This window comes from Panthera onca, chromosome X, assembly GCF_046562875.1.
Source record: "Panthera onca isolate mPanOnc1 chromosome X, mPanOnc1 haplotype 2, whole genome shotgun sequence".
NCBI lineage: Eukaryota > Metazoa > Chordata > Mammalia > Carnivora > Felidae > Panthera > Panthera onca.
Genome location: NC_138357.1, coordinates 1,135,261 through 1,155,731, shown reverse-complemented (window position 1 = coordinate 1,155,731; position 20,471 = coordinate 1,135,261). Strand labels below are relative to the sequence as shown.

Here is a 20,471-nt window from a genome sequence, read left to right as displayed (position 1 = left end):
AGAGGATCTGAAGCGTGCTTTGTGCTGACAGCACAGAGCCCGATGCAGGGCTCAAAGTCATGAGCCATGAGATCATGACCTGAGCTGAAGTCGGATACTCGAGCACTGAGCCACCCGGGCGCCTCTACCCTTTAAAAAATACTACCTATTTTCAAAGAAACAAAGAAAGAACTTACAAGGCGTGTAAAGTAAATGCTTTAAGGAAGGGGAGGGGACCATCTCTTCCCATATTTTCAACAGGGAGAATGAAGCCTTTTACTTTATTCTTTTTTAATAAGCTCTATGCCCAATGTGGGGCTCTAACTCATGACCCCGAGATCAAAAGTCACATGTTCTATGGACTGAGCCAGCCAGGTGCCCCTAAGCCTCTTATTTTTAATGTGTACATGTTCTTAAAGTAGCTCTCTCTAAAATATGCTGAATCCTGAAAACTTGCTAAGGTCCCTGATTAGTCTGATAGCTCTTTTGTAGACGCCACTAGATTTTCTATATACGTAATCATGTCTGAGAATGAGGGCGGTTTTTCTTCTTTCTTGCCAATCTGGATGCCTGTTATTGCTTGATTTGTCTTCTCATCGCGGGTTGGATCCTCCTGCTTCTCTGCATGCCTGGTAATGTTGGGCTGGATGCCAGACAGTGTGATTTTTCCTTGGGTTCTGGATGTCTTTGTATTCCTGTTTTAAAGGTTAGAATTTTCTCTTTTTATTTTGGAGACAGAGCGAGCGGGGGAGAGGGGCAGAGGGTGAGAGAGAGAATCTTGAGCAGGCTCCACGCTCAGCACAGAACCCGACTCCGGGCTCGAACCCACGACCCTGGAGCCATGACCTGAGCCCAAATCGAGAGTCAGACGCTCAACCAACTGAGCCACCCAGGTGTCCTTGGATGTCTTTGTATTCCTAAACATAGTCATGAGCTTTGCTCAGGGATGCTGTTAAGTGAGTGGGAAAAGATTGATCCTTTTGAGTCTTGGCTTTTGAAGATTTGCTGCGTGGGACCAGAACAGCTCAGCGGAGGATTCGTTTTTCCCGCTACACTACTGAGGCAAGACCCTTCTGAGCGCCCTGCCCAAGGCCTCCAGAATTATGAGGTCTGTGTCCCTGCCAGTGGGGATAGCCACCAGTCTCTGTCCTGCTTGCGGGGTCGGCACAATTACCTTTCCTCCTTTAAGATGGTTCTTTCTCTGGCTTCACATGGTTTGCTCACACACTTGTGCTGATCAGTGGTGTGCTGCACACTCCAGCAGGACCCTCTGTGTATACGTGGGCGTCTCACCAATGAGCACTTCCCTTCCCACTTAGAGCTGCGTTTTGTCTCTTAGAACCAAAGTACTCCAACTCATACAGATGAGAACGGTCAGTGGGTTTCAAGCAACAGCCTCAGGAAATGCGGGGTGATTTGGGTGATTCGCAATGACTTAGTGGGTGAAGCTGGGGGAGGCCAACAGACTCCCATTCACATCGCAGGACAGGGAAGCAGAGAACCCAACTGTCACCAGTGCGCAACCTGGACCATGTGTTCTCCGAAGGCAAACTCTAGGTAGAGTTTGGGTACACGCTGCCGGGAAGCCATTTTTAAAGGTGACCACGTGGTACACGGTCACGTCTGATGGTCTCGGGTAACCCAGAGCCTGGGAACCACTACTCCAATCTTGACATGATTGCGTCCAGACCCAGAAGGAACCTCCCGGCCTCTCTCTGACCTTGCTGGTGGGGTCCCTTAGCGCAGGCAGCCAAAGTGTGGAGACGTCAAGAAAACCCACCTCAGAAAAGGTCCTGAGAGTTGTTGTCACATTGCCATTGCAATGGCAGCTGGGTCTCCAACCTCCCCGCGCCTCTGTCCTTAATGCAAGAGCACCAAAGAGTGGCTTCCTCGCAGTGGTCGCGAGGATATCTGACATTGTTGGGAAGACTTGGAGAGCCACAAATCCCTCTGAAATGTCACCCGGCTGACTGACACTTCTGTGAGCTTGCCTCCTGGCACTCCAGAAGAAACCAATTTCCTCTGCTTGGGAGAGTTTCTCTATGTCTCCTCTGTCCTTTTTCCTCTCTTCCTCCCTCCCTTCTCTTCTACTCACTCTCCCCCTCCTCCTCCTCCTCCTCCTTTTCCTCTCCCTTCCTCTCTCTTTCCTCCCTTCACTCCCAATGTTCCAGACCATGTCGTTCAGATCATTGCCCTAGACAGGCCATCCTGTCCCACCCAACCTAAATTAGCTGGAACAACAAAAGTGCAAGATTACACTGAAGGGGGGTTTAGAATGTGCTGAAGATGACATTTCACCTCAAGGGAGAAATACAGATTATTCGCTAAGTGGTTTGGGACACCTTGACTAAAACCTTTTGGAAAGAAAACAAACTTACATACCAATGTTCTTTCTCACGAAAATTACCTCCCAGGATGTTAAAGTTTTAAAGTACTAGAAGATGTTCTCAGTGAATATTTTTGTAATTTTATACTGAGGAAGGCCTTTCATAGGAAATGCAAACCGCAAATTATACTGAAACAATGGATCACGTAAACAAAAAAGTTTTAAGCCACTCTATACCAAAAGACCAGGAGCAAAGATAAAATGAAGAAATGGCAAGGAAAGGTATTTTCCAATTATAACAAAACTTTGATATTCTCAACAAGTTAAAAAAAAAAAACACAAGTATTTATTAACCACAGTGGACCAATGCATATTGAAGGCTTCTTTACAGGTTTCTGTAGCTTCCCTTAGGCTATTTCACTAAGTACTATTATTGTTATGGTTAAACATAACAAGAGTGCAAGAGTGGACATCATTTTTTGCGTGTTAAATTTGAGTTATCTTACTCAAATCTGAATAGAGATGTCTACTTGGCAGCTGGATACAGGAGTCTGCAGTGTGGGCAAATGTCTGCGATGAAGATACAAATCTGGGGCCCAGGACACGGCCCAGAGAGCCCCGAGCCTGCACGAGCTCGCCACGGGCAGCCGAGAGCCGGTATAGGGGGACAAGTGGCCCACGCACCGAGCCCTGGGGTCCTGGGACACTCCGAGGTGGCAGAGCAGAGAGGGAGCCGGCGGCAGAGACTGAGGAGGGGAGGGAGGGACCCTAAGACTGCAGGGTGGCCTCCTGGAACAGGAGTGAGACGTGCGCGCCCGCACACACACCTACCCACCCACCCACACACACACCCACCCACCCACCCACCCACACACCCACCCACCCACCCACACACACCCACCCACCCACCCACACACACACACACACACACACACACTGGGGGCAGGAAGGAGGTGGTCAGGAGGGAGGAGAGAGCGATCCTCTCCCCGGGGTGCTGCTGATGGTCAAGGGCGATGAGGCCCTAGAATGCTCACTGTGTTTGACAGCGAGATCCTGAAGACCTGCAAAGACAGGGTCGGTGTGGGGTGCGGGTCAGGAGGGGTCGAGGAAGTCAGGTGCAGGGTGGGAGTTGGGAGGGGACAGGGAGATGGGATGTGAGGTGTGGTTCCAGAGGGGACGGGGAGACCAGGTGCGAGGTGGAGTCAGGAGGCGATGAGGAGATGGGGTACGGGGTGCAGGGTGGGGGTCAGGAGGAGACGGGAAGATTTGGCAAGGGGTGCGGGCTGGAGGTCTGGAGGGGATAAGGAAGTCGGGTGCGGGGTGGGGGCGTGTGTCAGGAGGACACAGGAATGTCAGGTGCGGGGTGGGAGTCGGGAGGGGACCAGGAAGTTGGGTGGGGGGTGGGGGTCAGGAGGAGTCAGGGAGATCGGGTGCTCGGTAGGGTTGGGGGTCAAGAGTGGATGAGGAGGTCAGGTGAGGAGTAGGGGTCAGGACGGGACAGGGAGGTCGGGTATGGGGTGAGGGTCAGGAGGGGATGGGAGGTTGGGTGCAGAGTGGGGGTCAGGTGGGACCTGGAGGCTGGGTGCAGATTCCGGATCGGGAGTGGATGGGGATTTGGGGTGCGGGGTGGGAGTCAGGAGGGGACTTGGAGGTTGGGTGCAGGGTGGGCCAGGAGGGGCCGGGAAATTGGGGTGGCGGGTGGGGGTCAGGATGGGACAAGGTGATCGGGTGCGGGGTGCAGATGGGGGTCCGGAGGGGATGGCGACATTGGGTGCGGGGTGGGGTCAGGAGGGGACCTGGAGGTTGGGTCCAGATTCCGGATCAGGAGAGGATGGGGAATTGGGTGCGGGGTGGGGGTCAGGAGGGGACCTGGAGGTTGGGTGCAGATTCCGGGTCAGTAGGGGTCGGGGAGATGAGGTACGGGGTTGGGGTTCAGGAGGGGATGGGGAGATGGGGTGTGGGGTGTGGGCCAGGAGGGGACGGGGCGTTTGGGGACAGCGGGTCCAAACCACTCCCGGGAAGGGCCGCACTGTGGCCGCCGAGCAGAGAAGGCGGTGGCTTCGGGGTGGCCAAGTCGCAGCGTGTGCAGAGGTGGGGGGCTGCAGCCCTTCCCACGTGCCGGGGACCCGCAGAGAGCGGGGTGCGTGGACGCAGGAGGGACAGAAGAGCTCAGGCAGGGGAGGACGGCTTGGCAAGGGAGGGAGCGGCCCCTCCTCGCCAGCCCGGCTCCGGGGGAGCCCTCCTCCCCCAGGTCCTCACCGCTCCGGGCCGAGACGCCTCCTGTCGGAAGCCTAAGTTGCGGCAAAACCTGGAACAGACCATCAGCCTCGTGTGCGGCAACAGCTGAGGGTGGCGGAACCGGTGAGGAGGGGGCGTCCCAGGCCTGAGGTGACCTCGGGGCCGAGCCCTGGATCGGGTGGCACGGGGGCGGGGATGGGGTGGTCACCGGTCTCTCGTGCCCTGCGCACACCCGGGCCCCCTTCATTAGTGCCTTTCTTTGGGCCCTGCGTGGGGGCGGTGGTGACAGGACCAAGGGTCCTGACCCTGGCAGCAGCAATATCCCCGCCCTCCTACCCTCGTGCCCCCGGGTCGTGCCAGCCCCTGCCCCGTCTTCCTGTTTATACCCCCAACCACCTACTGATTTAATTTATCTGCACCTCACCGTGTCCGTCTGTCACCACGTGCCCCTTCTCTGGGATGTGGACAACCTCACGCCCCTTCTGTCCTTGGGTCGTCCTGGCTCCTTGGTGGCACGGTCAGCCTCGGCCTCGCCTCTGCCACCTGCCCCTGGCCGTGGCCGGTCCCGCCGGGTCCGAGCAGGGGCCCCCGACACCAGCAGCACTTGATGGCGAGGAGGGGGGCGCCCAGGGTGATGCGGCGAAGCCATCCCCAGACCGTGGCTGCGCCCAGGGGTCTCCCCGCGGCTGGGTCCCGGCATCCCCTCCGGACTTCTCGGGGGTCGGACCGTACCTTTCTCGGGCGCCCTGTCCCCAGCACCTGGGGAGCTATGAGCGGGTTCGTGCCAGGGCCCCACGTGGGCCAGGGGGCTCTGGAAGTCTCCTTCTCCAGGCCCGAGCGCCCAGCTTCCTCGGCGTGGTGCCCGCTCGGCCCGGACCCCTCACCCCCGCTGCCCTGTCCTGCGCCCGCCCCGAGTGGCCGAGGCGGCAGTGCCTTACCCCTCTGTTCCCTCTTCCCCCGCCGAGGAATCTGGCCCCGGCGCGTGGTCCCGGAAACCCAGCTGTCCCCTCTGTTTTGGCATGAGCTTCTTTGTCGTTGTTCCCGGAACCTTGTTTCTGAACTAAACGTCGGGAAAACGGTGGCCGTGTGTGGCAGGTGGGCGGTCGGCGAGCAGGGAAGCAGGTGGGGAGGCTGTTGGACTCTGGAGGAGCTGGGCTCCCTTTATGGGAGGAAGGGTGACCCGTTGCAGGGGTCCCGCGCATCTGAGGAGGTCCAGGGCCACGTCCGATCCGTGTCAGCAAACCCCGGTGGCTCTCCCGTCAAGATCCAATCGGAACCCGTTCCCTTCTCCCCACCTCCACTGGCCGCAGCCTGGGGGTCTCTCGCCTGCGTGCCAGTCTCCCCACTTCTGTCCTGCCTGCCCTGGTCCCCTTCCCAGCGCAGCAGGCACTGGGGACCTGATAAGACGTAAGTTGCATCCCGTCCCGCTCCGTTCAAGACTCCCTAGGGTCATCGACGGCACCCAAACTCCTTCGTGCCCCACGACGCTTTACTGCCGCAGGTGCACCTCCATGCTGACGGGCCCACCTGCTTCTTACCCCCCGACACCTGTGAAAGTAATGCAGGTGGGGAGAGCGTGGGACGCAACCTTAAGGAGAGCGGCCAGGAATGCTATTTGAGTGGGCCAGATGGAACCCCGGGGGAAGAGAGCCCCAGGCAGGCAAGAGGCAGTGCAAGGGTCCCGAGGCAGGCCTGGGCCTGGTGTGTTTCAGAGAAGGGAGGAGGCCAGTGTGGCTGGATCCGAGTGAGCAAGGTGGAGAGGGGAGGGAAGGAGGCCATGGAAGATGCGGGCCGGATCACATCTGACTCGGCGGGCCGCGGGCCAGGGCTCTGGCTTAGCCTCTGGGAGGGGAGCCCGGGGACGCGTTGGAATCGACTGGTTTTGTGACCTGACGGACGTGTTAAGGCCGCCCGGCACCTTCAGCGGTCCGTCTGTGGGGCCAGGGCGGTGGCCTAACTCTGGGCTTTGCTGGGAGAGGGAGGGAGGCTCACACTAAGTTCCGGTCTCTTGACGATCTGGCCCCACAATTCCGGGCCAGTCTTGGGAGCCCTATCCGGAAAGGGTGGGTCCCAGTGCCCCTTCTCTTTGTCCCTTTCCTCCAGCTGCCCCTTGCAGCCCCTCCCCTCCCTCTCTGGACTCTTACCCACAGAAGACTCTACCACCATACGGCTTGAAGGCCTACCAGCTAGGAGCCAATGCCTTTGTGAACTTAAAGAGCCCAGTTTCTCTGTTAAAAGAAAGGAGAGCCACGTTCTCAGGTGAAGTGACAAGAAAACCTACGGTTCCTCAATTCAATAAAGGACAAGACTTTTCTATTGCAAGTGAAGAAAGACAAAAAGAAAAGCAATAGAAAGTATTCACGACGGGGGTGCCTGGGTGGCTCAGTCGGTTGAGGGTCTGACTTCGGCTCAGGTCACGATCTCACAGTTCGTGGGTTTGAGCCCTGCGTCGAGCTCTGTGCTGACAGCTCAGAGCCTGCAGTCTGCCTCAGATTCTGTGTCTCCCTCTCTGTCTCTCTGCCCCTTCCCCGCTCACACTGTCTCTGTCTTGCTCTCAAAACTAAATAAAAGCATTCAAAGAAGAAGAGAAAGAAAGAAAGAAAGAAAGAAAGAAAGAAAGAAAGAAGGAAAGAAGGAAAAAAGGATTCATGTTGGCTTAAGCAAAGGGAGTTTCTGGATGTGTGTAACTGAACGATCGTGGCGGGGGCGGGGGCGGGGGCGGGGGCGGGGGTGGGTAGTTCTGTCTTCAGGCATGGCTGGATCCAGGATTTGGTTCTCTGCCACGTGCCTTCCTGCTCTTGCTTCCCATCTGTCCAGTGTCAGCCTGTTCCTTCCCCCCGCCCCCGTAGCCCCGGAAAGGCCGGAAAGGAAGGAACCAAGACCGTGTTTGCTTACAGAGATCATGACCATGCATGTAGAAACTCCGAGGGAACCCTCGTGAGGCTAGCACTCCTGTTTAGCGAGGTTCCAAGACACAAGCTATTCAGAGGGAGCTAACCACCCCCCACCCCGCCCCCAAACCCATAGCCACTTGTGGCACCACTCCCTTGCTCATGGGAAACAAGGCCAGTAAGCCCCAAAACTCCTACTCTAGTGTTTCCGTGCTTATTTCCCTGGTACAAAAGGAGTCTTCTACTTCGGTAGGAAGCCACCCTACTGGTTGGTGGTGCGGGGAGACCAGACTTGTGGCGGCGGGGCGCCTTTTCTGGAGAGCACTTGTGTGCCGAGAAGCTATAGAACGCGGGAATTCTACCTCTTGGAAACGATCTGAAGGAAGTAACTGTTCGCGCAGAGACTTCTGTTCAAGAATCCCATTGACTCACACGACCCATAACAGGGGCAAAGCTGAGAACGACCCGACTGCTCAACATTATGTAATAATACATTTGCGTGTCTCCTGGATAACAGTTTTTGAAGAGTTCTTAGGGAGGGGGAAAGCTAGTACGTTCAACGGGGAAAAACAAAAACAAAACAAAACAAAACAAAAAAGGATCCGGAGAAAAGTTAACGCTAAACTGGAAAATGCATACATTATACGCCGTTATCCATTTAATGGGTAAATACAACTAGGAACATATTCCAAAACGTCAGCAGTCTTTACCGCCGAATACAGGACCTGGTTTTCCTCTCCCTGAGTCGTCTTCGATAAGCTTGGGCTGCTGGACTACGACTCCCAGAACCTCCCTTCCAACACCAGAACAAAGGTAAGAAAATGTGGAGGCGCAGGAAGTGAGAAGAAACTCGGACACAAAAGAGTCGCTCAGTTTCATGTTGTGCAGTAACAAACACTGTAAGCGCCCGTCCCTCCAGGCGCAGGGAAGGAACTGAAGTGGGCCAAGAGCCACCGAGGCCCGGACCTGCAGAACGTTAGACCCCCGATAATAAAGTGGCGAGGACGCCAAGTGTCAACGCCCTGTGCCTTGCCCCGTGAGGGCTACCAGGTTAGGCCTCGGCCCCCTTTCCCGGGCCTAGGCGTCGCGGAGGCCGGCACCCCAAGGCGCGAATGTTTCGTATCACCAGGGGAAGCCGGTCCAGGAAGGAGTTGACGGAAACTCGGAAGAAGATGGGGTCTTCAGCAGTCCATCTCCTAAAAGTGAGGGAAGAGGGAAATCCGGTTAAAGGGGAGAGCTGCTGTGGAGGTGCAGGGCACCAGCCCCTTCCCCCACACAGCCCCCCACCCCCCAGCCTTCCACCTAACGCGTGTGTCGGGGCCTCCACGACGGCACCGGAAGGCAGAGATGCGACCACGGCACCCGCCGCCACCGCCCACCCGTCCCGCGCATACTCTTGGAGGACGCACACGGCCAGGGCGCTGCCCCTCACGCAGAGCTCCTTCTGAGCCAACCCTCGGTGGCGTTGGACGTGTGTAGTCAGGGACCTGCGGGCCATCTCTGCCTCCAGGGGCGACCGGAAAGACACAGTGAGCCTGCTGGGAGGCACCCGGTTAAGGCACAACGGGCTCCCGGAGTTCCCATGGCCTGAAGCCTCCTGACCACTCAGAGGCCCGCTTCTACCCCCGCGACACTCGCGCTCCCTCCCGCCACCTCTGCCCACCCTGAGCCGCTTCCCCCACCCTGGGGGCCCGCGGGCACCGGCTGTCCCTGTCCCGCCAGGCTGCCCACCCCCGCCCCCGTCCGTCCCGTCCCCGGGCTGCCGCCCCGCTCCCCAGCCACCCCGCCACGGCCCCTGCCCAGACAGGCTCCACGGAAAGGATACAACTCCAGCAGTCTTGAGGAGGTCACCGCCGCCGGCGCTGCGTCTCCACCGGGGGCCAGGGCCCTCGGGGCCCGTTCGGCCAGGGGAGGGGCGCAGGCCCCCTCGACCACTGCTCCCTTGCTGCCAGGGCCACCCTCGCCGTCGTGGCGGCTGCAGTTGCCCTGGCGACCGGGACCTCGGGGGCTAAGCCGGGGGTGGTGGCCGTGCGTGCCTCCGTCGGAGGCCTGTGGGCCTGCCCCCGCGTCCTCCGCGCCACCCTCGGGAGCCCGCGTGACCGCCGCGCCGTCCGCGCCGTCCTCGTCAGGGGCCTGCGTGACCGCCACTTCCTCCGCGCCGTCGTCCGGGGCCGGAGAGGCCGCGTCGTCGTCCGGGGCCCTCATGGCCGCCGCACCGGCCTCCTCAGAGCCCACCGCTACGCTGCGCCCACTGTCGGCAGACCGCCGAGACCCCCGGCGGGCCTCGCGAAGCCCGGCCCCTCGGCGCGCAAGGCTGTCGGGGATGGCCAGGGCGCCTGCGCAGACAGACCCCGCGGAGCTGGTTCCCACCGAGCCGGCCTCGCTGTGTTGGCCCAGAGCCCGGATCCGGTCGACGCTGACCCCGAGGAGATGGAGGCTGGTTCCGGAAGCTGCGCCCCTCGACGCGTGACGTCACTGTCGGGCTCCTGCGTCCCCGAGAGCATTCCGGTGAGGCCACTGGCACCGGACTGGTTCCCGCCCGGCCCGCCCCTCCCCCCAAGCGTGTGTCTGCGCAGGCGCCAGCCGGGCGCACGTGCGCGCAGCCAACTGACCGCCGCCCGCCCGGGTCCCGGGCGTCGAGGCGTGGGCCGCGCTCAGGCGCTTCTGGGCAGCACCGTGCCTGTCCCTGTCTGTGGGCTCCCCGTACGGCTCGGGTCTGCGTGTGCCGGGACCCGTCCCCGGGGGCGGGGGGGGGGGGGGGCCGAGGCGGGATGCCGAGCAGGGGCCACTCCCAGGCCCTGCCTGTCCTCAGGGAACACGCCCCGCGCGGCCCCTAGGGGAGCAGGAATGGACGGGCCTCGCTCCCTCACCACTTCTCGGTCCCGGGCACCGTCAGTCCCCTAGTGCCTGCCAGCCTGGGGGAGGGTACACCGCCGAGGGTGCGACCGGCCTCCGGCCTGGGGCTCCCGGGCTCCCGCCTCCCACACCGCAACGGCTGCGGGCTTGGGCCGGGGGCCCCGGGGGCCCAGGGGTCCCAGCTGGCCCCGAGGACAGCGGCACGGGGGAGCACCGCCCCGGCGACGGCTCCCCCGTCGCTTTGCCCTCTGCTGCGGCAGCCTTGACGGGCTGTCCCTCCCCCAGGAACAAAGTCTTGCGGCTCTCGGGGGGGGGGGGGGGGGTTGGACGTGCCAGGGGCCCTCAACTGGGAGGTGACCCTGTGTCTGCCGGCCTGCTGGGTGCTGGCCTACTTCTGTGTCTGCAAGGGGGTCAAGTCAACAGGAAAGGTACAGCTGGAGGCGGGCGGGTCGGGGTGGGTGATGATGGCAGGGGTGGGGGCAGCATGGCCGGTGGGGAGAAGAGGCGTCTCCACTGGGGGGGGGGGGCACCCCGCCACCCGAGGTGACCAGGCCAGGGCCTGAGGAGGGGGCAGGAACTTGAATCCGGGCCACTGGATTTCCCACACATGCCTGCGTAGTCAGTCCTCCCCACCCTCCAAACTCCAGCCCAGCCGCCTTCCGTCCTGAGGGGACAGGCCCAGGCGACAGCCAGCTGAACTTGCCTGTGTCGGGCATCCCCGCCCCAGTCTCCCTCTCTTCCTCACTCACTACTTCCTCACTCTCTGCTTTGCGGCCAGCCTGGGGGGACCCAGTCCGTGGCTGTCCCTTGCCTACCTGTCCTGCTCTGCTGAGGGTGGGAGGGAGGCAGAGGTCTTCGCGGTCACCTCGCTGTCGCCTCTGTCTCCGGCCGGCCCAGTCCACTCCGGCCTGCCCAGGACCCTGCCCCTGTGCAGAGAACCACCTGCAGTCAGAGGCACGGGAGGCATGGGACCTGCCTCCAGGCCGATGTCCTGCTCCCCACCCGGGGAAGGTCCTGCTTCCGCCCTCCCTCTACAGCTGACCTGTCATTGCAGGGGCGGCCGATGGCCAGCTGAGCACCCCGCTTCCTTCGGGAGGAGCCCAGGCTCTGAGGAGTAGAAGGGGGGGCTGCAGGCTGGCCTCCCGCTTGACCTCGGAGCGGACCGTACCACAGTGGGGGGAGTGTGGCCCGCCTGCCCCCCTGCTGAGGCTGGGGGCCCCTAAGTGGGGAGGCGGGGCCGCAGGGCCCCTTCCGAGCAGGTCCCCCCGCCCCCCGCCCGCCCCAGATCGTGTACTTCACGGCTACCTTCCCCTGCGTGGTCCTCGTCGTGCTGTTGGTGCGGGGAGTGCTGCTGCCCGGCGCCCTGGATGGCATCATCTAGTCTCTCAAGCCTGACTTGTGGAAGCACTCGCTGGGTCGTGAGTGCCGGCACCACGTGGGGCGTAGAGATCACGCACACAAGGACGTCAAAGAACTGAAAACGCTGAAGGTCATGTAAAGTCATTCTGAACCTTTTGGGGGAGAAATACACAAAAAAGAAGTGGGGACCACCCTCAATCCCACCACACAGAGATACGAGGTATTTACACTTCAGGCTACCGTTGCCGGATTTCCGTGCACATATACAGTAGCTTCCTAAGTTGGGATTTTAGTGATTTCCCTTTTGCATCGTGGTTTTTCCTATGCGACCGCATCCCTGTTCTCCATGGCCACTAACTACTTTAGCTCCAGTCGCCATCCCTTCCCTCCTTGCCTCCTACTGGCAGGCTTGCCCCCCGGCGGGAGCCCCTTCGTGACCTTCCCAGACCGCCGATCTGATCCGCACCTGTGCTCAGTCGCCCCCTCCAAAGGCCGCTTTGGCGTGTCCACCTGTACCGGGGAAGGGGAAGGGGACGGGGTGCGGGGCCGTGTCCGTCTGGGCTGTGGCCCATCTCCCTCCACGAGGACTGGAGGTCCTGCTGCGAGGTCGTGGAGCCCCACGTGCTGGGGACACTGAGCCCAAGGAAGAGACAGGGCCCTCTGGACAACAGGCCGTGGTGTCTGGCGGCCTCCCACGAGGTCTGGGGAGGGGCTAGGGGTGTGGGGAGGGGGTGGAGCTGAGGTAGGACTGGTTTGCGTGGGTGCAGTGGGGTCACACGTCACAGCGCGTGGTGACGATTGGTGAGGGAGCAGCTGCTGGAGAGGCAGCAGCTGCTGGAGAGGCGGCCGAAGGCGGGGTCTCTGGGAGCCCAGGGCAGACCTGGCTTCGGGGCAGGGGCGCGGGAGGCAGTCCCGGGCCCGGGCCCGGGAGGAGCACAGGGGGGTCTGTTTGCTCAGGTGCTCCTGGGAGCCCCCTTGCTTTGGATGCTTGGGGGCGGAGCCTTAGGAGGGAGCCCTCGTTGGCCAGGAGGACAAGGGTGGGGTGGGGGGGTAGTCTCTAGGGGCTCCTGGCAGAGCTGGCTGGGCGGGAACCAGGCAGGCGCCCAAGGCAATGGCCGGGAGGTGGGGGTGGGGAAATGTTGGCCTTGGCGCTCCCGGGAGGCCGGGGTGACTTGCGTGGGCTTTATGAGGAAGCGCTCATAGTCTAGGTAAGCCAGGGGGTCTCCCAGGGCCCAAGGGCGAAAAGGCCGGCTGGGCGGGCACCGGCCGCAGGCCTGGCGGCCTCACTAGGAACCCTAGGAGCCCGTTGGCGCAGGCGCCTGGGGGTGGCGTCGAGCTGTGATAGGCGGGGCTTCCGCAGCCAGGGTCCCAGAGAGCCTGGGACAGCGTCGCTTTGGCGGGAACCGGCCACGCGCCCGGCAGCCTCCCGACGGCCCGTTTGCGCGTGCGCGGGGAGGGCGGGGTCGGCGCGCGGGGCGGAGCTTCGGGAAGGAGCCGCAGCGCCTCAGCCGCCCGCCGACTGGGCGCGCGGCTGGACCTGTGTTCAGGGGACTGGACCTGAGGCGGAGCCTGACGACCATGGAGGCGGCAGACGCAGCCGCAGGCGGCGAGGCGGGCGGCGCCGACAACGCCCGGGACGGCCAGGGGGGCCAGGAGGGCCAGGAGGGCCAGGAGGGCCAGGGAGGCGGCCGAGGCCGCCGCGGGCACGGTCATGGCCTCGGAGGCGCGGACGCGGAGGCCGCGGTCGCCGGCGAGGCTCCGCGTGTCCCGCGACCACGGCACGCCCCGGGGCCAGGCGGAGATGCCCTCTCCACGGCCGGAAGGCCGGAAACCCGAACACACATATTGTATCCTAGCCGAGGGGACGGCGGGGCATGGGCAGGGGGCGGAAAGGGAGAGGAGCCGCGGTAACCTGCGGGGCGTGGGGCAAAGATCTGAGAGCAGGGTGGTCCAGGGGTGGCTGGAGAGAGGTGGGGGAGGAGGAAGGAAGGAGAGCAGGGGGGAAACGGGTTCCCGGGGGCGGTGGGCGGACACGGGCCTGGTAACGGGGTGGCCGCGAGCCATTAGGGCCGGGAGTGGGTGGCCTCGTCAGGGTGGCCTGAGAAGGGGGCTCAGGCCCTAAGCGAGTAGGGGTGGTACCTTAACCGAATCTGCACCCAGCGCCCTCGGCGTGCCTTTCCCGTCCCAGTTGGAGGCGGAGATCGCCTGTGCGTCTTTCGCCCCATATCGGGAACCGTATGGATGCCTTGTGGAGCAGCAGCTCACGGTGTTCGGCAGCGTCCTGGCCATGTTAGTTCTGGAAGGGCCGGGGTCGGGGTGGCTGCAGGTGGCGGGTCCAGTCTCCACGGGGGGTCGGGGGGGGGGGGGCGCTCTCTGCTGGATCGTCGAGGGCTAGGTGCGGGCCAGGGCCCGCAGGCTCTAACACCTGCACCTGCGGGTAGGGGGGTCGCTCCTGGGGGCGGGGAAGGGTGCAAGGGATGGGTACCTGGGCGGGGAGGGGAGCTGAGCGAGGAAGGGGAGCATCCACCACCTCCAACTTGATTGCCTTTTCTCCTCTCTCAGCCGCTGGAGAGCTGAAAACCCTTTCCTCCTCCGAATTTCCATCATCAACTTTCTTGACCAGCTTTCCCTGGTGATTCGGACCATGCAGCGCTTCCGGTTCCCGGTTCCCGCTAAGCCTGCGCTGGCGAAAGGGGGCTAAGGTCTAGCCTCGTGTCCCCCGTCTGGCGTCTGGGCGGTCCGTCCTTCCTAGGCTAGTGATTCCTGCACTAGCTGCCACCTGAGGTTGGGGGCCTGCCTGGTCTTCTGAGGGCCATGAGGGCCCTTGGGCACTCATGGTCCCCTTGTTTTGTTTGCCATTTGAATGTTTGCTACTGCAGAGAATAAAACTGAGCTTTGCTATTCCGTGTTCCTTCTCAGTTGTGGCACCCCCGGATAGTCTTCCCTTTGTCCTCAGGTGGGGGGCGGGGCGGGGCGGCTTCTGGGATGTCGACGTGCAAGTCGCCGAAGGTGATAGAAGGCAGTCTGGGGACTGGCAGAACCCACGTGCGTCCTGTCCTTCGGTATCAAGGACTCTCAACATGTGGGAATATGCCCATCGTTTGCACGTTTCGCATTACTCCTGACGTCTTTCATCTAATGTGAACTTTTTATCCAAACTCTTCAAGTATCACAGAAACCTCTTGAAACTCTTGTTGACACCCAAGGAACACCATTTTTCTTTATTTTTAATTTATTTAAAGATTTTAGTTTTATGTTATCTTTACATCCATTGTGGGGCTCGAACTCACACCCTCCAGATCGAGAGTCGCTCACTCCGCCGACTGAGTCTGCCGGGCACCCCCAGGGAACACAGTTTAGAAGACTGATATGATTTTTGTTTAAAAGCATTCGAGTTAAAAATCTCACATCCTAGCGATGACCACAGTTAGTCGATTAGCATCTTGGCGAATATTATTCTAGGCGTCGTTCTACGAATACATGCATATGAGTATATATGTCTAAGTTTATGCAAAGACACACACACACACACACACACACACACACACACACACAGACACATGCAGGTACCCAATTTTACTTTAATGGTCATCACCCTGAACCCTTCCTATATGAAGCAAAAGCAACTGGGATCTAATGAGTGTCAACTCCCCTGCTCCCGCTGTCTTCCCCCCACCCCTGCCCTTACTTTGAGTTCTGTCTTCTCTGTATGGTTCTTCTTTGCTTCTGGGGAAGCAAGAAGTAAGTTACACAGAGAGCTTCACCAGCCCCAGCAACCCTTGGTGACTGTACATCCCTCGATCTCTTTTGCCCTCACTACCCCACGTTGGAAATCCCTCGAAAAGCACCATACACTTTTATTTCGGCCAATGACGAAGGTTGCATGCTTTCCCAGATTGCCTCTGCTCTAATACTGACAGACGTGTTTCCAACGCATGCTCACAGAAACCAGGAGCCATGGCGAGAGGCAGCCTAAGTGTCGTCTCAGGATTCCTCCTCCTGGGGCTGTCACAGGTGCCTGGGCATCAGCCCCTCCTCAGTCTGTTCCTATCCGTGTACCTGGTCGCCGTGGTGGGGAACCTGCCCGTCAGCGTGGCCACCAGTGATGCCACACCCCGCCACCACACCCACCTCACATTCTTCATAGCCACGCAGCTCTGCATCAACCTCTGCTTCGCCTCTACCGCTGTATCCAGAATGCTGGTCCAAGCGCTGGTCAAAGTCTGTGCATCGGACACACAGCAACCTTAAATTATTTCATGAATAGAAAACATTACAAATAGGGGAGCCCGGGTGGTTCAGTCGGTTAAGAATCCGATTCTTGATTTCGGCTCAGGTCACGACCTCACGGGGTTGGTGAGTTTGAGCCCCGCTTCGGGCTCTGCACTGACAGTACAGGGCCTGCTTGGGATTCTCTCTCTCCTCCTCTCCCTGCCCCTCCTGCACTCTCGACCTCTCAGAATAAAGAAATAAACTTCAAAGAAGAAAATATTGCAAATCGATGAACCAAGTATTTAACTCAAGAAAGTAGGGAAACCACACCAGCAACACAGAAACAAAACAAAGAAGGGGGAGAAAACAAGTAACAAGAAAGCACCAAGCATTCCAACCCCATTTAGAATAGGTCAATGGAACCAAGATCTGAGTCTTTAAACAGACCAACAGTACAGGTACAGAAAAAAGGAAAAGGAAAACCAAATAGACGACATAACAAATGATAAGAATATGTAACAGATTTAAATATATGGAGGAGAATGTTAAAATTCAAAGATACTCTGTATGGTTTTATGACAGTTACACAATTTAGAGATGATGGGCAATTTTGTAGGAAAGAATGAAAAATAATCATGTTAACTCAAGAGGAGATAGAAAACCACACCGATCACTCAGTAAACAAAGCAATCGAATCAAAGATCTGCTTCGCCAGAAGGCAGTCCCGACACAGTCTATCAGGTTAACATCACCACTGACGTACCGACGCCTTGAGCGCAAGTTGGTACACAAGGAGAAAAGTTTTTTCGAGTGATAAGGACACCCATTTTAAAGCAGTCTGGGCAATCTTGTACGTACTGCCGAGCACTAGGGGCATTCTGCTAACATCAGGAGTAAGAAAGGGATCCCCGCTACCACAAGTGTCATTTAACAGTTTGTCAAAATCCTAGCCAATACCAAAGCAGCAGATAGATGTAGCAAGTATCAGTATCAGAAAGGAAAGGATGGGACAAGGAGCACCTGGGTGGCTCAGTCAATAAAGCAACCAAGTCTTTATTTCAGCTCAGGTCATGATCTCACGGTTCACGAGAGCAAGCCCTGCATCCGTCTCTTTGCTGACAGCGTGGAGCCTGCTTGAGATTCTCTCTGTCTCTCTGTCCGTCTGTCTCTCTCTCTGCCCCAACCCTGTTCACACTCTCTGTCTCTCTCAAAATGAATAAATACAACGTTAAAAAAACTTTTTTAAGCAACAACCAACTGAGCCAACCAGGCGCCCCGAAATTATTTTTGATACAAAAAGAAAATACCTTAGTTTGAGGTAGCAGCATCTAAGGGTTGTTGTTGTTGTTGTTGTTGTTGTTCTCCCTGAGAATGAGGAGCTGGTGGCTCAGTCGGTAAGAGTCCGATTTCGCCTTGGGTCATGATCTCATGGCTTGTGGGTGCGAACCCCACGTCGGGCTCTGTGCTGACAACTCAGAACCTGGAGCCTGCTTTGGATTCTGTGTCTCCCTCTCTCTCTGCCCCTTCTCTGCTCGCACTCTGCCTCTCTCTCTTTCTCTCAAAAATAAATAAACATGAATCAAAGATTTAAAAATGATAAAAAAGAATGTTTACTTTAAGGAAGGGTCGAAAAGTATATTATTTGTAACTATGATTGTTTTTCCTAGAAAATTCATAAGAATCAACTGAATATGAAAGCTAAAAGGAATATTCAATAAATTAATCAAAATCAGAAATGGAAAAATCACTAATATACCTCCATTCCAGGAAGAAAAGGTCCAACTGGAAGTGTCAATAGAAAACTATCCCACACTCAACGAGCACAAGAACGTAAAATTGCCTGAGGAAGAAAGGAGAGGAGCCTGTGGAGAAACAAACTGCAGAGCTCTGCTGAGGGACACAAATGAAAACATGGACAAAGGAAGAGACGTAACTTTTTTGGAGGACAAGATTCAGCATTACGAAGAAGTCAGTTCTCTTCAAATTAACCTATATATTCAAGGCAATTAGAGACCTAATAAAACATTAAACTTTTTTAACGCGTATTTATCTTTGAGAGAAAGAGAGAGGCAGAGCGTGAGTGTGGCAGGAGCAGAGAGAGAGGGAGACACAGAATCCGAAGCAGGCTCCAGGCTCTGAGCTGTCAGCACAGAGCCTGTCGCGAGGCTTGAACCCATGAACGGTGACATCATGACCTGAGCCGAAACCGGACCCTTGACCGACTGAGCCACCCAGGCGCCCCTAACACATGTTTTAATTGAGGAAAAAAGCTTCTACTGCTCATCTGGAAGAAGATTAAAGTGAGAAGAGCCACGAAATCTGTGAAAATGAACTGTGATCAGTGAGGATTACCCTACCAGTCATTAAAAGTAAAATAAGTTAAACAGAGGGGTATTGACAGATGAATCCACATCCAGCTTACAACTCATGAAACACAATAGAAAGTTCACAAACATACCTCGTTGTAGGTAAGAACACATCAGCAGGCAAGTATTATCTAATAAATGGTACTGAGAAAACTACAGAATTGTTCCAAGAAAAGAGGCAAAAATAATGTCAGCTCTTCACAGCAAAATGATTCTTAGGTGAATAAAAGAGTTAGGTATAAAACACGAAACTATTTTTACTTTTAATGTATTACCTTTTTTGGAGAGAGAGAGCGAGCGTGTGTGTGAGGGAGAGAGAGCGAGAGAGACAGAGAGAGAGAAAGAGAGAGTATGGGTGAGGGGCAGAGGTACAGAGAGAGAATCCCAAGCAGGCTCCATGCGCACCGCAGAGCCCACCCAACACGGGGCTCGATCCCATAAGCCGGGGATCGTGACCTGAGCCGAAAGCGAGAGTCAGATGCCCAAGTGACTGAGCCGCCCAGGTGCGCCGAAACTATTTTACAAATATTACACTGATAATATACTCTCAAGATGAAGTGAAACTTCTTAATCAAAAAGGCATTGGAAGAGATCCCAAATGAAAAAGGATAGATGTATCGACATTAGAAAACCAGGACAACCTTTTGGGATGAGCACTGGGTGTTTTATGGGAACCAATTTGACAATAAATTTCATATATTGCAAAAAAATAAAAAAATAAAAAAATAAATGGTTAAGTGGTTAAAAAAAAAAAAGAAACCCAGGACAGTTGAAGAAAACATCTGCCATCTGTATAACAAAATATCAATATCCCCTTAATGTTTGTAAATGTTTATTTATTTTGAGAGAGAGAGAGACACACAGAGACAGAGAGAGCGGGGGAAGGGCAGGGACAGAGGGAGAGAGAGAATCCCGAGCAGGCTCCATGCTGTGAGTGTGGAGCCCCAAGCAGGGCTCCATCTCGCGAACTGTGACATCATGACCTGAGCCGACATCAAGAGTCGGACGTTTGACTGACTGAACCGCCCAGGTGCCCCAATATCCCCTTAATTTTTAAAAGCTTCTTGTATAAGTTTTAAGCATCCAACCTATGAAAATAGAAAACCATAATGAACCAAGACATGAGAAGACAAGTCACAGAAGGAGAAACACAATGACTAATAAAAATATGAAATAAATCAGTCTCGTTAATCAACACACATGAACTGAGACAATCAAACGACCACTTTCATTGATCAAAACAGCAATGTGATACAGTGAGTCTTCCTATACTGTGGGATGAAATGCAACCGATAAACCTTTCTGCCTGCAATTGCCAAAAACGTGGAGACTTAACAATCCTGGGTGCCCTGCAATAAACTCTCTGGGAGAAATTCCTACAAGTGTCCTTTGGGCTCTAATAATATGAGCATTTACATTTTGATAGAGGATGTCGACATCATGTAGGTATACAAATCTGCTTGCCCAGCAGCGTTGTAGGAGTGCTCGCCCTGCCCCACATCCGCACTGTGCGACGTGGTGGTCATGAACCACCCGCGCTGCTAAGCACACGAACTCTGCTGAGACGTTAAGTGTAAAACGCACACGGAATTCTGAAAACAGTATGATTAGAACACACAATAGCTCAGTGCTTTGTTACTGACTACATGTTAAAATGATAGTATTTTGGATATGTTTGGGTTAAATAAAACATTTTGAAATTATTTTGTGCCAGCCTTCTTTTCGTCTCCCTTAATAGGTTTCCAAAGTTTTCCTCCGGCACGTTTTCTTAAGTTTATGCCTGAGTATGTCATAGCATTTACTCTTATTGTGAATGATGTTTCGTTGACCCTTACTAGTTATTGCCTTATTTATGAAGGCTCTTGTTTTTGCATATCCATTATATAGGGGGCCACTTTACTGAATTCTCTTATTTCTAATAGTTTCTCAGGTGGATCACCTCATGTTTTTCAGGCAAGCAGTTACAGCATCTTCAAATGATGAGAAATTTACCTCCGTCTTTTAGACCTTTATACTTACATCTTTTTTTTACCTGTCTGACGTCACTGTCTACTCACACAATAGTGTAAAATGATAGTGGTGAGAAAGGGTATCTTTGCTTTGAGCCAGACTGGAGTGGGGATGCTTCTAGTGTTCTTTTGGATTTTGAGTTGTTGCTAGAGACATGTCATGTAAGGGAACAATTCCCTTCATCTGACTAGACCAAGGTGTTTAATAAAGCAAAAAGAACATTTGATTTTGTTA

The 20,471-nt window shown here is 56.5% G+C and overlaps 3 protein-coding genes across 5 annotated transcripts in view; 1 reads left to right on the top strand and 2 right to left on the bottom strand.

The window, feature by feature from the left end:
- Positions 1-20,471, bottom strand: part of GAB3 (GRB2 associated binding protein 3) — a 289,515-nt gene that overhangs the window by 171,058 nt on the left and 97,986 nt on the right. The window lies entirely within an intron of this gene.
- Positions 8,299-9,651, bottom strand: LOC145713537 (EKC/KEOPS complex subunit LAGE3-like). Of its 3 annotated transcripts, none has more exons than XM_081792395.1 (3): positions 9,260-9,651; positions 8,829-8,972; positions 8,299-8,630 (listed from the first exon to the last, which is right to left on the bottom strand). In XM_081792395.1, exons 1-3 carry the CDS (start codon positions 9,637-9,639, stop codon positions 8,486-8,488), a joined length of 669 nt encoding a protein of 222 aa, XP_081648521.1. In that variant the 5' UTR covers positions 9,640-9,651; the 3' UTR covers positions 8,299-8,485. The 3 variants fall into 3 exon arrangements, with proteins under 3 accessions (XP_081648521.1, XP_081648523.1, XP_081648522.1); XM_081792397.1 differs by having other exon boundaries at positions 8,844-8,972; XM_081792396.1 differs by having other exon boundaries at positions 8,829-8,969.
- LOC145713538 (EKC/KEOPS complex subunit LAGE3-like) lies at positions 12,720-14,550 on the top strand. The gene is made up of 3 exons (XM_081792398.1): positions 12,720-13,496; positions 13,810-13,938; positions 14,212-14,550. The coding sequence occupies exons 1-3, from the start codon at positions 13,228-13,230 to the stop codon at positions 14,348-14,350; spliced, it is 537 nt and encodes a 178-aa protein (XP_081648524.1). The 5' UTR covers positions 12,720-13,227; the 3' UTR covers positions 14,351-14,550.